The sequence below is a fragment of the Periplaneta americana genome, chromosome 2 (assembly GCF_040183065.1).
Source record: "Periplaneta americana isolate PAMFEO1 chromosome 2, P.americana_PAMFEO1_priV1, whole genome shotgun sequence".
Lineage (NCBI taxonomy): Eukaryota > Metazoa > Arthropoda > Insecta > Blattodea > Blattidae > Periplaneta > Periplaneta americana.
This window is the reverse complement of record NC_091118.1, coordinates 192,939,317-192,955,285: the sequence shown is the minus strand read 5'-3', so window position 1 is coordinate 192,955,285 and position 15,969 is coordinate 192,939,317. Positions and strand designations below refer to the sequence as shown.

At 37.8% G+C, this 15,969-nt stretch overlaps 1 protein-coding gene across 7 annotated transcripts in view; it reads left to right on the top strand.

Moving 5' to 3' along the window:
- The window catches only part of Prosap (prosap), a 427,686-nt gene that overhangs the window by 351,651 nt on the left and 60,066 nt on the right, over nt 1–15,969 (top strand). For all 7 annotated transcript variants that reach the window (XM_069819212.1, XM_069819213.1, XM_069819216.1 and 4 more), the window contains 3 exons: nt 1,417–1,542; nt 4,848–5,028; nt 9,901–10,482. In XM_069819212.1, coding sequence (XP_069675313.1) covers nt 1,417–1,542; nt 4,848–5,028; nt 9,901–10,482 — 889 coding nt within the window. The remainder of the gene's footprint in view (nt 1–1,416; nt 1,543–4,847; nt 5,029–9,900; nt 10,483–15,969) is intronic.

Below are 15,969 nucleotides of genomic sequence, written 5' to 3'. Positions count from 1 at the left end.
GTAGTGAGGAAGTGCTAGCCTGTAATTTTGCTTAATCAACGTCCTTTTATATATGTCTTGAATCTATTAGATTGGACGTTCCGTTTATCTTCTGAAGGAAGAAATGCTAGAGTTGTTACAGACTCTTAAGAATTCATTGCCTTTGCATGAGTTCCAATTCACTCTGCTTGGATTAAGAGACAAAATACATGGGTTGGATAAAAAATAATGGCAACAGTTCGATATTTCTGACATGGATTTATTCACAAGGGTACAACAGTTACGTATCTTAAATATGGTCGCCCCCCTTATTTATCACCTTTTGCCAAATGTTTGGAAGGCGTCGTACACCATCAGCGCGTTCATCTCTGGTATTGTACCGGGTCCCTCGCAGTGGTTCTTTCACTTTGGCGAAGAGATCGTAATCGCATGGACTCATATCGGGTGAGTACGGAGGATGTTCCAGAATCTCCCATTGCCAGCGGCGCAAGAGGTCCTTGACAGCAGCAGCAGCGGTGTGACTCCTTGCATTATCATGAAGAATGATGGGGTTCTGTACCCCCAAGTGTCGTCGTTTTCTCCTGAGGGCTAGACGAAGGTGGTGTTGCAGGAACCTGCAGTAGTAGTCCGCGTTTACCGTCTGCCTTGGAGGTACAACGTGGTGCAGTATTACCCTATCAATGTCATATGCCACAATGAACATCACTTTCACATCCCTGCCTTCCCGGAACGCTTTAACCCATCGTGCCACTGTGCGATATGGCAACGCTGCATCGCCACATGCTTCACGCAGTCTCTGAAAACATTCTTGTGCACTACGACCTCGTGTCACTTCAATTTTGATCCGGGAACGTTGCTCTAGTTTTGTAAACGTGGTCTTAGGGCTCTCGCACTATCCCTATGAAAGTCAACTTTCTACACACTGCAGTAGATTGACAGAGTACTGTCGCCGCTGGCTGCACTAACTCATCTAACAGTCCTTGTTCATGTCCATACAGCTGGCAACTCTCGAACGACCATCGTCACGTGACAGCCATTACTTTTTATCCAACCTATGTATAGTACACAGCTGTGGACTGTCAAAAACGACTGTAACGGATCCAGGTAGCAAGTCACTCTTACCTGAAGATGGAGTCAGTAATTCCGAAACCTTGGAGAGAATCAAAATACGGTTGAAAAGCTCGAAAACTTGATGAGCTCAATTTATCATGAAAGTTTGTAGTTTTGTATAAAAGAAAGGTGTTTTATCATAGCTTTTTTTCGGTGTTTGGTGATTGCTATCGAAGAAATGAAGCAGTGTTAAGGTGCTACGTCTGGACGACAGACTTAACGCATGCTGCCTGGCAGTAAATGAATTCTGTGGTATGTCTGCTGCTAGTGATAATTTAGTTGGTGTCTGTGCGTATTGTAAGCGCGCGTGTGTGGTTGGTGTTGCAGGAACTGAAGGAGAGCTTTAACTATGGCCTGTTCTGCCCTCCTGTCAATGGAAAAGCTGGCAAGTTCCTTGACGAGGAACGCCGCCTCGGCGACTACCCGTTCAATGGGCCTGTTGGTTACCTGGAGGTTTGTAATATATATTGCCTTGATTTATCTAAAATAGTCACTTCAGAAATTCCCTTCAGTGTTAAATTAAGTATTATATTAAAAATAAAACAATATAGTGCATAGTCCTGTATGTTTTGAGCATTAGCAGAAGCAATTTAATGGAATGCACTTAGAAATAAAGTAATAATATTTTAATCTACTTATTTTATGTGTAATTCTTCTTTCTGCCAGTTTCTGTCAGATGCTTTTCCTATTCACTGCGGGCTGAAGCAGTACAGCTGAGATGTACTGTTACCTTTACTTTTTAACTTTGGTCTAGAATATGTCATTAGGAAAGTCCAGGATAACAGAGAGGGTTTGGAATTGAACGGATTACATTAGCTTCTTGTTTATGCGGATGACGTGAATATCTTAGGAGAAAATCCACAAACTATTACGGAAAACATAGGAATTTTACTTGAAGCAAGTAAAGAGATTTAGAAGTAAATCCCGAAAAGACAAAGTGTATAATTATGTCTCGTGACCAGAATATTGTACCAAATGGAAATATAAAAATTGAAATTTATCCTTTGAATAGGTGGAAAAATTCAAATATCTTAGAGTAACAGTAACAAATATAAATGTTACTCTGGAGGAAATTAAACTCAGAATAAATATGAGAAATGCGTGTTATTATTCGGTTGAGAAGCTTTTGTCATCCAGCCTGCTCTCAAAAAATTCTGAAAGTTAGAATTTATAAAACAATTATATTACCGGTTCTTCTGTATGGTTGTGAAACTTGGATTCTCACTTTGAGAGAGGACCAGAGGTTAAGGGTGTTTGAGAATAAGGTGCTTAGGAAAATATTTGGGGCTAAGAGGGATGAAGTTATACGAGAATGGAGAAAGTTACATAACACAGAACTGCATGCATTTTATTCTTCATCTAACATAATTGGGAACATTAAATCCAGACGTTTAAGATGGACAGGGCATGTAGCACGTATGGACGAATCCAGAAATGCATATAGAGAGTTAGTTGGGAGGCCTGAGAGAATAAGACCTTTAGGGAGGCCAAGACGTAGATGGGAGGATAATATTAAAATGGATTTGAGGGAGATGGGATATGATGGTGGAGACTGGATTGGTCTTGCTCAGGATAGGGACCGATGACGGGCTTATGTGAAGGCGGCAATGAACCTGCAGGTTCCTTAAAAGCCGTAAGTAATAAGTTAGTAAGTAATTTTTCTTTCTGACATGAAGAAAGATCGAATGAATAGGTGAATAGGAGGGATATTGAGTGCAATTGTAAGAGTGTGGGATTGTGTTTTCATGTACAGGGACCGGCAGAATGATCTCCCCGATTAGAAACATAAATAACGAGCAACATAGATCCTATTAAAAATTTTATTTTACCATCGTACAGAAGAATGTTTGCTATTTTGACATCACTAACACGCTCGCCGTGGAGAGGTCGCTGATGCAATTCTCGAAGGTTTTCTGAGACCAATATGGAATGTTTTGTTTGTTGATGCAGGTTTGTTGATAGTTGCCTTTAAATGGCATATATCTTTGAGCAGCACAAGCCATGCCATTTCAATTACCATCATGGCGTGGACAGGTGAAAATCGTGCATTTTGTTGTTGAGCATTAAAAAAATGGTGACTGTGATTGCAACGCTGTGGTAATTTCGTATCCATTTTAGAATAGGTCAAAACGAAAGAATTCCTGATAAGAAAACCTTACTGATACGGGTGAGAAATGTTACAGAAAAGGTTCAACTTTCAAACAGAAGTCGTCCGGTAGATGTTGCGACGTTCGGGCTCCCGAGAATGTCGCAGCAGTGAGGCATGCAATTACCGTGGTAAGCTTATGGCGTTGTCACATCCTCAGGACGTTCAGCCATTGAATATGCTCTGGTATTGGGAATATCTGATCGGAGTGTCAGACGAATCTTACACCTAGACCTCAAGTTTCATCCCTACAAAGTTATGGTGGTTCAGGAACTTCGGCAACGTGACTGGCTCAACCGCCAAGATGCTTGCAGACCATATTGGAAAATGTTCCAGGCGATGCTGTTGTGCTCAGTAATGACTAAGCTTATTTTCATTGGTAGGGCTGCATCAACAAACAAAACATTCCATATTGGTCTCCAGAAAACTTTCGAGAATTGTATCAGCGACCTCTCCACGGCGAGTGTGTTAGTGATGTCAAAATAGCAAACATTCTTCTGTACGATGGTAAAATAAAGTTTTTAATAGGATCTATATTGCTCGTTATTTATGTTTCTAATCGGGGAGATCATTCTGCCGGACCTTGTATGATCAAAACAACCAGAGTTTGCTTAATATTATAGAATCAAAACACAACTGCCACTACTTCCACCACCACCACCACCACCACCACCACCACCACCACCACCACCACCACCACCACCACCACCACCACTACTACTGCTGCCAGTACTACTTGCTACTACTATTTCTACTGACAGTACTAGTTACTACTAGTATTACTACTGCCAGTACTAATTGTATTACTACCACTATCACTACTGCCACCATCATGACAACAACTATCACTGCTATGACTACAATTATCACTACTACTACCACTACTGTCAATAATTGCTATTACCACCACTGCTCCTATTGTTACTGCTAATGATAATAATAAGGTGAAGTCATCTCCATTATAGGACAGAGAGGCCCACAGTGTAGCGGGAGGTTAAGACTATAACCTCTATAGAAATCGGCATTAATGACGGTAGGGATGTCAGTCCTACGTGCCTGCCGTCCTTGTCCCAAGGAAATGCGCCTGATATTAATTTCTGTTAGAGACTGAGTAAACTCCAGCTCTATAGTGCTGCCGAAAGGATTAAAGATCGGAGGAAATCCATGATTTCTTCGGGAATCGAACCCACAACCTTCCGGCTTGCAGCGTTACGCCTCACGACGCTGCCACGCGTCCCAATAATAATAATAATAATAATAATAATAATAATAATAATAATATCTTTCTCCAAGAGGACTCGAACCAGTGCTGATTTTTATATCGCTGTTCTGGAGGTTACGACGCAGGACGTAGTTCATGTAATGCGAAAATAAAAAAAGAACCATCGACTTACGTAAGTTGAACTTCACTATAATCATGAGTATGAACTCTGTAATACATTGGTTCTAAGAAAGAATAAAGATAGTTTTTTTGAACATGGTCAGAAGAGATTTGCACCTCCCATATCTTCTTACGTGCTAACCTATTATTAGTGAAACATAAAATGACTGCTGGGTCAGTACGAAAGTGTGTGTTGTTCAGAACATGACGGTGTGAATTTGTTTGTTGTAGCTCAAGTACAAGCGGCGCGTGTACAAGATGCTTAACTTGGATGAGAAGCAGCTGAAGGCTCTGCACACCAGAGCCAACCTGCGTCGTCTGCTCGACTATGTTTCGAACGGTCAGGTTGAGAAGATCACCAAAATGTGCTCGAAAGGACTGGATCCTAACTTTCATTGCCAAGAGACAGGAGGTGAGTATTTTTGGAGAGTTAGGATGCTAGTTTAGTGACGAGATCCAACAGTGTTTCAAAAAGAGGAAAGTGAGATTGGTGACGAGATGAGAAGTTCTAATGATCAGGTAAACTTAGTGTTATGATGCAGTAGTAATGAGTGTACAAAAATATTCTAAGAATAAGGATGTTAATTTAGTGACGAGATCCAACAGTGTTTCGAAAAGAGGAACGTGAAATTGGTGACGAGATGAGAAGTTCTGATGGTCAGGTAAACTTAGTGTTATGACGCAGTAGTAATGAGTGTACAAAAGTATTCTGAGAATAGAGATGTTAATTTAGTGATGAGTTACAACAGTATTTCAAAAAGAGGAAAGTGAGATTGGTGACGAGATGAGAAGTTCTAACGATCAGGTAAACTTAGTGTTATGACGCAGTAGTAATGAGTGTACAAAAATATTCTAAGAATAAGGATGTTAATTTAGTGACGAGTTCCAACAGTGTTTCAAAAAGAGGAAAGTGAGATTGGTGACAAGATGACAAGTTCTAATGATCAGGTAAACTTAGTGTTATGACGCAGTAGTAATGAGTGTACAAAAGTATTCTGAGAATAGGGATGTTAATTTAGTGATGAGTTACAACAGTATTTCAAAAAGAGGAAAGTGAGGTTGGTGACGAGATGAGAAGTTCTAATGATCAGGTAAACTTTGTGTTATGATGCAGTAGTAATGAGTGTACAAAAGTATTCTAAGAATAAGGTTGTTAATTTAGTGACGAGTTCCAACAGTGTTTCAAAAAGAGGAAAGTGAGATTGGTGACGAGATGAAACAATATCCCAAGGATCAGATTAACCTTGTGGCGAGATGAAACAATGCTCCAGTGAATGAAATTTCACCACAAGCATCCGATAGCTACTTGATCAAATTCGATATATTCACCACCACCTTTATTAATACCATAAACACCACCATAGTTAGATTTTTCGTACCGGTTACGAACTCATATAGTTACACATTTCACAAACCACCACTGTGGTTAGATTACAGAAAATTATGGATGCCTGTTATGTAAGCATCCGATAGTTCTGAACTTACGTAAAATCGAGTCCGACGTCGTCAGTCTGTCTGGCTGCGACCCTGGAATCCTCTCTTCCTAATCCCATGGGCAAAATCGTTCATTCCCATATGTCGTGACATTCTATCTAGACATCATTTGTAAAGGATTTTTTTCGACTTCCTGCACACTAAGTTCATTTTGTCACGTTCACTTCTTTGCTCCATTAACATATTAGCCATTCAATTTGACTGTATTTTATTAATTTGCTTTGAAAGTATTCCAGTGTTTAAATGGTTTCCTTCTCGTCTTATATTGTACAACTATATTCATTCCACATTGAATTTGACTTCAATTTCTAGAGAATGAGCTTGGTAACAGACAGGGGCGGCTCGTCCATAAGAGCTGCGGAGCTGCAGCACTCCCTGCTTTGGCAGGAAAATAAAAATAATATTTATTTTAATTTGTAGAAGAATTGTTATAGCTTTTATTCGTAAATTGCTCTATATTTCATCTGGCCGGGAATATGTACGAGTACTATTATCTTATCCATAATCTTTTTGCCCGTCGACTGTATTGGAATTGACACTGCATTCAAAGTCGTCCTGGGATCTGTAGGGTAGTCAGCTCATAGAGAGTGTGTCTTGCATGGTCAGGGGGTAGAGAGGTGAAGGGAAGCAGAGGGAAACTGCCGCTGTTTAAAACCCACATCTCGCTGCAGTGGCTTGCAGAGCCAGGCCACAAGGGATCTTTCCTCTCCTCCCACACTGCTATTGTAATGCTGCGTCAAATGGATTCTGTATTCCCTTGAAAGTTCATGACAAAATTTTTATTTCCTTTTCACACACTTATTGTTGTAGAATCTTATCGAGTTAATATAACGAAATTAATATTCTCTTTTGCCTTATTATTACGTATATATCCAGCCTCCAGCAGAACCTAATATTTGCCTTAACTCAAAATGATTGCACGAGTAGAATCCTTTTGATATAGCACGTAAAATACGAAAGAGACTTCTTTTCCAGTTTTAGAAAATTGTTGACCATCAGTATATCTGAGTGTTGCTTTGGTGTGACGTCTTAATACTGTAACTTAACCAGTGCAAATGTGCAAGCATGAGTGTGTGTGAATTACAGAATATTAATTTTATTTTTCTCAACTTTCCCTTGCGGAGAATATTGATGTAATGAAGTGAAATTAAAGGGTCGTCCGTTACCCGACTTAAATCTTACTTAAGCTTCATCCAGCCGAAATAGTGCATATATGTAAGAAAATATAACAATGAAATTTACGCTAAGCATTTGTGGTTACGTGGATGTGAACAAAAAAATCTGTATTTTGTTTTCCTTGCCTCCTCTTCGGTGGATGCTGCATGGACTAGGAGTGATGTGACAGATTTAGGACATTTGCCCCTAAAAAGCAAAATGCACGAATCTTCGCAGTCTCACCTGAAAAATGTTGTTTCATTGGCTATGTTACGCAACTCATACTGCTGTGCAATTAAGTGAAACGAACAGAACAAACATTCTCAAACATAATCAAGAAGTGAGAAAAAATCCTGAAATTATTTAAAAAAAAATATTGATTGTATCAAATTTTGTGGCCAATATGAACTTCTCCTTAGGGGACATGATGAAAAAACGATTCGAAGAACCCTGATGTGTTTCGTGGGTTGCTACAGTTCGTGAGTAATCTAAACGAGCCTCTCAAAAATCATTTGGCACATGCCACTGTTTAAGGTTATTCTAAGACAATTCAGAATGAACTGGTAGATTGTAAGTTGAGTGTCTGCCGATCTGAAATTCAGACTGAAATCGATGGTATTAGTTTTTCTTAGGGATAAGCAAATGGTCCCACAGACATCTCCCAACTAAGTCAGGAAGTTTTGGTTTTTCGATATGTAGTGCATTTATTTTTGTCCTATACTTACTAGTAATGGTATCAAGAAGTGAAATTTGTATGTACAGAAATCTACTGCAGCTCTCCCAATCCACAAGTTCACGAGCCGCCACTGGTAAAGATGTTATTAGTTACATTACTCAGGAGAAGACGAGCGGAGGTAATGTGTATCACCTTCTTGACTGTGAGTGCTGATTATGATGAACATCACTCAGATAAGCATCCCAGTTGCCAGATTATTACTCATGCCAAAATCATTAGTAATATCATAGCTTACAAAAATTAAAGTATAGTAATATTGTTTTAATAATTCTCTAATCTATAGTCGTGTCGCTGTTATTTCCGGCGTGACTCCTTCTCTTTGCTTACGCCTTAGGAAGTGAAGGCTCTATAAAGTCTAGGTAGGTAGTATCATTCGCCATTTTTGTTCTTTCGTTGCCGAGCTACCAGACGAGGAATCTATTTGCCGCACCGTTAAAAATGGTCATATCGTAGATCCTATGATAATAAATGAAACGCACTGTAATTGAACAAATAACTGAGTGGCAAATAACGTCCTCGTGTGCTTTCTGCAAGCGCCAACGAAAGAACAAAAATGGCGGGCGATTATTTTAAGTATTTATCGAGCCTTAGGAAGTGCATAACGTCATCAGCAGCGAATGACAAGACGTACACGTTTAAATGTAGCCGACCTGCAACCTGATTGGCTGCCGGAAGTAAGAGTGATGGGACTAATAGTACGAATTGTAATTAATAGCTTAACTTCTCACTTCCTAATACAAGAACAATCACCAGCAACTGGTGAAGTCTATATATTTGTTAATTAAGCCAGCAGCATAGTATATCGGACCTTCTATATTAGACAGGTCGGTTTTGTCTTGGAACATCTGATGTCATGGTGATTATACACATTCGTATGAGGCTTGAGCATACTGCATTGATTCCCTTGATGTTACAGACCTATAGACTTTGTAGGAATATACAGTAATGTATTTGCACTACGAGAGTCAAAATTTTAGTTCTTTTGTGCGGAATAACAATGAAATTAAGCAAATTTTTATACCGAAATTAAAAATTTTTATTCACCATGAAATAGGATTCCTGTTGTTAAGGGGAGGCAGAGATGAAATTTTCCAACAAAGCTGAAGAAAAAATGAAAATTTGGGTTTTTAAATTTTTATTATCTTTATTTTGACATTCCGATGTTAGTTTTTGATTTTGTGCCCTTAAGGGGAGGCAGAGGTGAAATTTTCGAACAAAACTGAAGAAAAAAATGAAAATTTGGTTCTTTCCATTTTTATTATCTTTATTTTGATATTCCGATGTTAGTTTTTGATTTTATGCCCTTTAAAAGTATGAAATTAAAACCAAGATAACTGTATTACTATATTATTCCCATAATAAACTAGTACTTATCATTATTTATATACCTTCTCTGAACATATAAACAAAAAGAAATATTGAAAATTTCTTACAATATGGTGCATGGAGCATTTTATATCAAACGATATAAAGTTTTATAAAATTATTAATATTTACAGAACTATTGTACTTAGAAAGTTGAAACTTAGTATGTCCATTACTAATAACATACTTAGTATTCATGATCAATTTCAAACAAATCGGATAAATTTTGTGGATTTTGAAATATTCACCTCTGCCTCCCCTTAATACGTAAATAGTATTGCTATTGCATCACAAAATGTAAGCGTTCACATCACCAACATACTACTACCCCCTGTCGTTTCATTCGGACTCTTTTATTTCCTGGTTCCCCTTCCATTGCCTTCTCTGATTCGTAGTTCCGATGTTTTTATATGTACGACACTATACAAAACATAAACATTTTCTGAGTACATTTATTCTATTTGTATCTTATATTCCTGTCATTGGTTTACATATTTCTTTCACTGACAAGATTGTGGCTGTATCTTGTTTCAGAGACTCCACTGACCCTGGCTACGGGCATCAAGAAGCCAGGGAAGGTTCTCATAGCTCTGGTAAATGGCGGGGCTCTGCTGGACTACCGCACACGAGACGGGGCCACAGCCATGCATCGCGCGGTGGAAAGGAACAACTTGGAAGCCGTCACAACACTGCTGGAGCTGGGAGCGTCGCCCAACTACAAGGACGCAAAGGGACTGACTCCACTGTACCTGGCTGTGACGTGTCGCACAGACCCGATGCTGTGCGAGGGCCTCCTGCACGACCGAGCCGCCATTGGAGCGCAGGACCTGCAGGGCTGGCAGGAGGTGCATCAGGCCTGTCGCAATGGCCTGGTGCAGCATCTCGAACAGCTGCTGTTTTATGGAGCAGATATGAATGCGCGGAACGCATCGGGCAACACCCCGCTCCACGTGTGTGCCGTGAACAGCCAGGAGTCCTGCGCACGCCTTCTCCTGTTCCGGGGGTGTGAGCGCGACGCTCTTAACTACGCCAACCAGACCCCCTACCAGGTGGCGGTGATCGCAGGCAACCTGGAGCTCGCTGAAGTGATACAGAGCCACCGTCCTGAGAATGTCGGTGAGTTGATGATTCACGTTGGATGCATGTCTGAGTCTTCTGACAAGCACCTCGCTCGCTTCCTGGTGAGTACAGGGTTGTGCTTCCCAGGGGTCACTCTCTCCAGCTTCATCAAGCAGTACAACTGCTTAAATTCTCTTGGCTTGGCGCAGGAAAGCTTCAGTTTTATAAAAATTGAATAGAATATCCCTAGTGATGGGGGATTTTACTTTTTTTTTCTTTTTTTGCCTTTGCATTAATTCAGAAATTACTTTTGTAAAATTATTCATGTGACGAAAATTTTAGATTTTTCACTTGTACCTATGTTGAAATACACCATGTCCACATAGAACTTCGCCTATTTCAATTTGACACTATAAAGACACTAATGATTGTAGAATATTGCTGTTTGGTTTATCTGATATGAAAACTCGGTAAACTTTGTGCTCCCAAAAAAGAAGTGTGACATCCAATGGCATGGAGGCCATCTCTGATATGCTCAGTAAAAGGGTGAGGATTTTTAAAACCCTAAATGCGAGCATTGTGACTGTAAACTGTATCTGATAAATTAAAAATAGCTACAGCTGATAAAAACACTACCAAATCATGGGACAACAAATTCTGTGCCACTGGAAGTATCAAGAGGGGAGTGTTCAGGTGAAAAACAGAGAGTATGTAATGAGCAGGCTTCGAGACTTCGGACCCAATAGAGCAGTTCAGTGGGAAATTTGCATAACGGCGTACTGAGTATAGTGGTAAAGCGTACAGTGGGTGGGGGTACTGTAGAATAAATGCCAACAAATACGCAAAGAAAAACGCTCTGGATTTGAAGGTTCTGACGAATATTTTGGTTTTCATACAAACCTATTTTCAAACTGTGTCTGAAACTATTACATGGTTAGAAAAGTCAGAGCAAGAGATGCCGGAAGCCCTCAAATTAATTTAGAAAATGATGCAGAGAATTAATGAGACATCAAGTACACCGGTTACTGAACGTGTAAAACAGAAGTGGAAATAAGTTTTATGTAAAAATAACGGATATGGAACATTGTGTAACATAAACAGCAAATTAGTGGACATAGAGTCACCCGAGAATAAAGCACAGTCTCTTAGAGGCTGCAATGATGTTAGGTTTTTTCGTTTTGCTCCTATCACGTCATGTGACGTAGAGCACAGCTTTCTACAGTACAGACTGTGTTTGGCAGATAACCGAAAAAGATTTACGTTTGAGACACTGAAAATGTATCTTGTAGTACATTGTAATTCGGTACTGTAACTGCACTTCCTAAAGACGACCAATAGGATAATTGAAAAATTTTAAATTGCTACATGCTTATTTCCACCATTAACACTGTGTATAATTAAACACAAATGCTTATAAAAGACAGGTGAATAAATGCTTTTCACATTCTTTTGACATTGTCATTGTGTAATGTATATTTACTTTCAGAATGTACATATGTATGTTTCCCCATACTACTGTACTCTACTCTAAATAGCAACATTGTTACCTCAACAAATCTCTATCTACCTGCAGCGAGTCAACAACCTATAGTGCATGCACAGTAAACTTATTGTTTCGGGTCCAAAGTCTCGAAGCCTGGTAATGAGCTAGTTGAGTAAGTTCGACAAATATTTTTTGAAGTCCAAGGAAGTCCATAAAATAGGCAACAAGAGAACTATGAATGCCACGTTTCACAATAATTCACAAGGTGTTTCACAATCATACTCACTTATATGAATGTACAATTCAGTTAGTGCAAGAAATCAAGTCTGGTGGCAAAATCAATAAGCACTTGTTTCCTACAAATATTCTGGATGCAATCGGCGAAAATCCAAATATTATTGCTCATATTTAGGGTTCTGAAAATCTCCATGCTTTTATTGAGCAGATTAGAGGTGGCCTCCACGTTCACCAGATGTTGCACTTATAGACTTGTTTCAATGGGGACACAAATCTTACTGAGGTTTTGTATCAAATAGACCCAATAGCAATATTCTACAGTCATTAGTTAGTGTCTTTACAGTATCAAATTGAAATAGGTGCGATTCTATGTGAACAGGGCATGTAATTTATTCGACATTTGGTAATTACAACTAGTTTCATTCTCAGAGTCATTTCGCTCTAAGCCTACAAAGATCACTGCTTCTGATGAGTCCATTACTCTTGGAATACACCATTGACTAGCTAAGCATTATCGACGAAATAGAGTAGGCAATTCTTCCAGGTTTTATATGGTGGTGAGAATGGAAACATTAAGTAGTTCCTAAATTAGGAGCATTTAAATTAAAATATTGAGTTGTGACAATTGTGGAGCAAAAATGTTTAAATTTCTGAGGAAGAAGATGAGGGAAATGTTAAAAAAAATTGTGAGGTAATGGTAATGCCTGTTCTTTAATATCGTACATATGGAATTTGACATTGGCTGAAAGACTTGTCTTAGAATTCACGAAACAGGAATGAGGCTTTTTTTTTTTAGCCTTTTTCATATTTGGTATGTTGGATATAAGTTGGACTTAAAAAAAAAAAAAAGTAAGACAATAGTTTCAGATTTTTAACTAAAATGTGAAGAAAGTAATAATCGGAACAATAAATGTAAAAACAATAAAATGAAATAGCCATCAAGGTCAAAATATTGCTAAACAAATATTGAAATATGAATCTGTGGAAGGTAACAAATCACATAAAGGCAAAATAAATAGTCATGACATAATATGTTAAGCTACTTGCACACGATCAACTTTCTCTTCCAATTTAATACTTTACAAGAATACTAGTCAAGGATTGATCAATATTGAAAGGATTTGTCAAAAACTGTTTCACATTAAAACATGTGCTTCAAGTTCATTGTAACTTATGTAGGTCTACATACCAAATATTGTAAAATAAGTATCTTGTAAATAAATGCTTTAGAGCATAACTAGACTATACAAAACAATATTTGTCTTACTTAACTTTACAGTATCCTAAAATGAAGAATATTACGACTGCATATTGGTTTAAAATAAAATATTTACGGATAGTATTTATCTAAGATATAGGTTAGAATTTTCTTCATTCAAAAAATACACATATTGGTACTTAACTCGACATATCTGCCTTGTATTTTCCTCATACATGTTATTTTGGTAATTTGCTAGGAGACGTCGTTGCATATAGACCACTTTTACACTAAACCTAAAATTTGTGTTTGCATGATATACTAAAACCCTAAACTAACCTAACCTAACCTAACCTTTTCCTTAATCTGTGACAGGTTACGTTAGGTTAGGTTAGGGTTTTAGTATACGTTGTATACACTAAGGTTAGATTTAGTGTAAAAGTGGTCTATGTGCAATGACGTCTCTTAGCAAATTACCGTTATTTTTAATTTTATTGTAGTATTCCGCAGAACCCATGACATATGGGTACAATTAACTTGCAAAAAACTTTTCTCGGCTCTTGGCATCATAATATTTTCGAATCACATTAGTAAATTCTGTGAGAGAATTGTGAAGTCTTCGATCAATTAGAACGTATTCTTATTTACTTCCAAGACATCAAATACTTTTGAAGTTTTATAGGTAAGTGATTTGACAAAACTTGTGAAGTATTAATAGGTCTTGAAAAGTCTTGTGAAGTGTTGAATTTGACGAAAATTTGATTGTGTACAAGTAGCTTTGATGTTGAACTAAAATGACCCATTATATATAAATCATACTACAGTTTAAAATGTCTTACCATTTAAAATAACAAATGACCATAAATGTATAGGCTGCTTACTTACAGCTAAAATGCAAATGATCACTTTTGAAATGCCGGTAGTTACAATATTATTTCATTATATTAGGGTTGAGCTGAAATAAAATTGATAAATAATTTTGAAAATTGTGCTCTTCTGACAGATTACAAGATTCGGTATGAAATTGAAAGGAACAGGTATATTTAACAATACAGAATAAAGAAAACTTCAGTATATCATTATGGGACAATTTTTCTATCTGTAGGCTCTCTAGGGTTGCCAACTTTTTTTTTAAGAAAATACGGAAGACTAAGGAATCGACAAAATTTCAAATAGAAAATAGACAAATTATTCGATTCAATTACTGAAAGCAACTTTATTCTACTCTTCGGCAGCTGGGTTTAAATTAAGAGTATTTTGAAACAGATTTTGTATCGCGTAATAGTTGAATTCGACTGCAATTTTCAGCTCTGATTTGGTTAAATGTGTCGTGCTCCTGTTTCGAACATCTGTCCAATTATTGGTCATGAGATGAAATACACTCTTTTGTATGAGGATTACTACTTCTTATGCTTAGAACAAAAGTGGTGTAATATTAACATTGTTTGATTTTAAATGGGTAAGCACTAAGACTCATTTATGGCAAGCATTACTTTCTATAAAGACTGCACATTTTAAGGCATCTCTTGAACAATAAAATTCATCATATAAATCATCATTATACACGGCAAAATCAAATGTTTGGAATAAAAATTTTTACATTATGCGAAAATAAGGGAGAAAAATGCTCGAGGAGAGGAATTTTTATTTTATTTTATTGGGTTATTTTACGACGCTGTATCAACATCTAGGTTATTTAGCGTCTGAATGAAATGAAGGTGATAACGCCGGTGAAATGAGTCCGAGGTCCAGCACCGAAAGTTACCCAGCATTTGCTCGTATTGGGTTGAGGGAAAACTCCGGAAAAAACCTCAACCAGGTAACTTTCCCCGACCGGGATTCGAACCCGGGCCACCTGGTTTCGCGGCCAGATGCGCTGACCATTACTCCACAGGTGTGGACGGAGAGGAATAATAAGGGAACCGGGAGACTTAAAAATTAGGGGTAAATACGGGAGATCCCAGGAAATACGTGAGAGTTGGCAACCCTAAGGCTCTCAGACAGAAACTTATAATGATAACGAAATATTTGTGCAGTTTGTAAGTTTCTTGTGTTTGTGGGCCTGTTCATAGAACATTGTTGCTTAGTGGTATAGTGAAGTTTTGTTTATCCTGTACTTGTGATTAATGTTCATAATTTGTAATTGTTGTAGCTATGTATGATATCACCTCCTACAGCTTTAAATGTTTTATTTTGTATTACTTTTGTTTTCATTCATAACGTAATGTTTTTTGTAAAATCATATAAAATTATAAGTTTTAAATAAGTATATCCCAAAATACTAATCTAAAATTAGTAAAAAATTAAATTTTAAAATTTAAAATCCTATAAATCCCCATCTCTAGGTCTGCAACCTTCGGCAGAATACAATGCAGTAGAATAGTTTTGTTACACAAAAAGAAATACTGAAGTACCAGCACTGTTTCTCTTTTAACTATGTGAAGAACCATTGAAAGAGACACACCTGGCATATAACTGCTAATACTACACATAGATCACAGATTCTTTGTCTTCAACTTGCACAAAACTGCATGGTGTACATGCTTAATAATCTTAATGCTGAGGCTGTAATGAAACTCTCTCATACATATGAATATCTCTGAGAATAAATCTTTACACACATGCA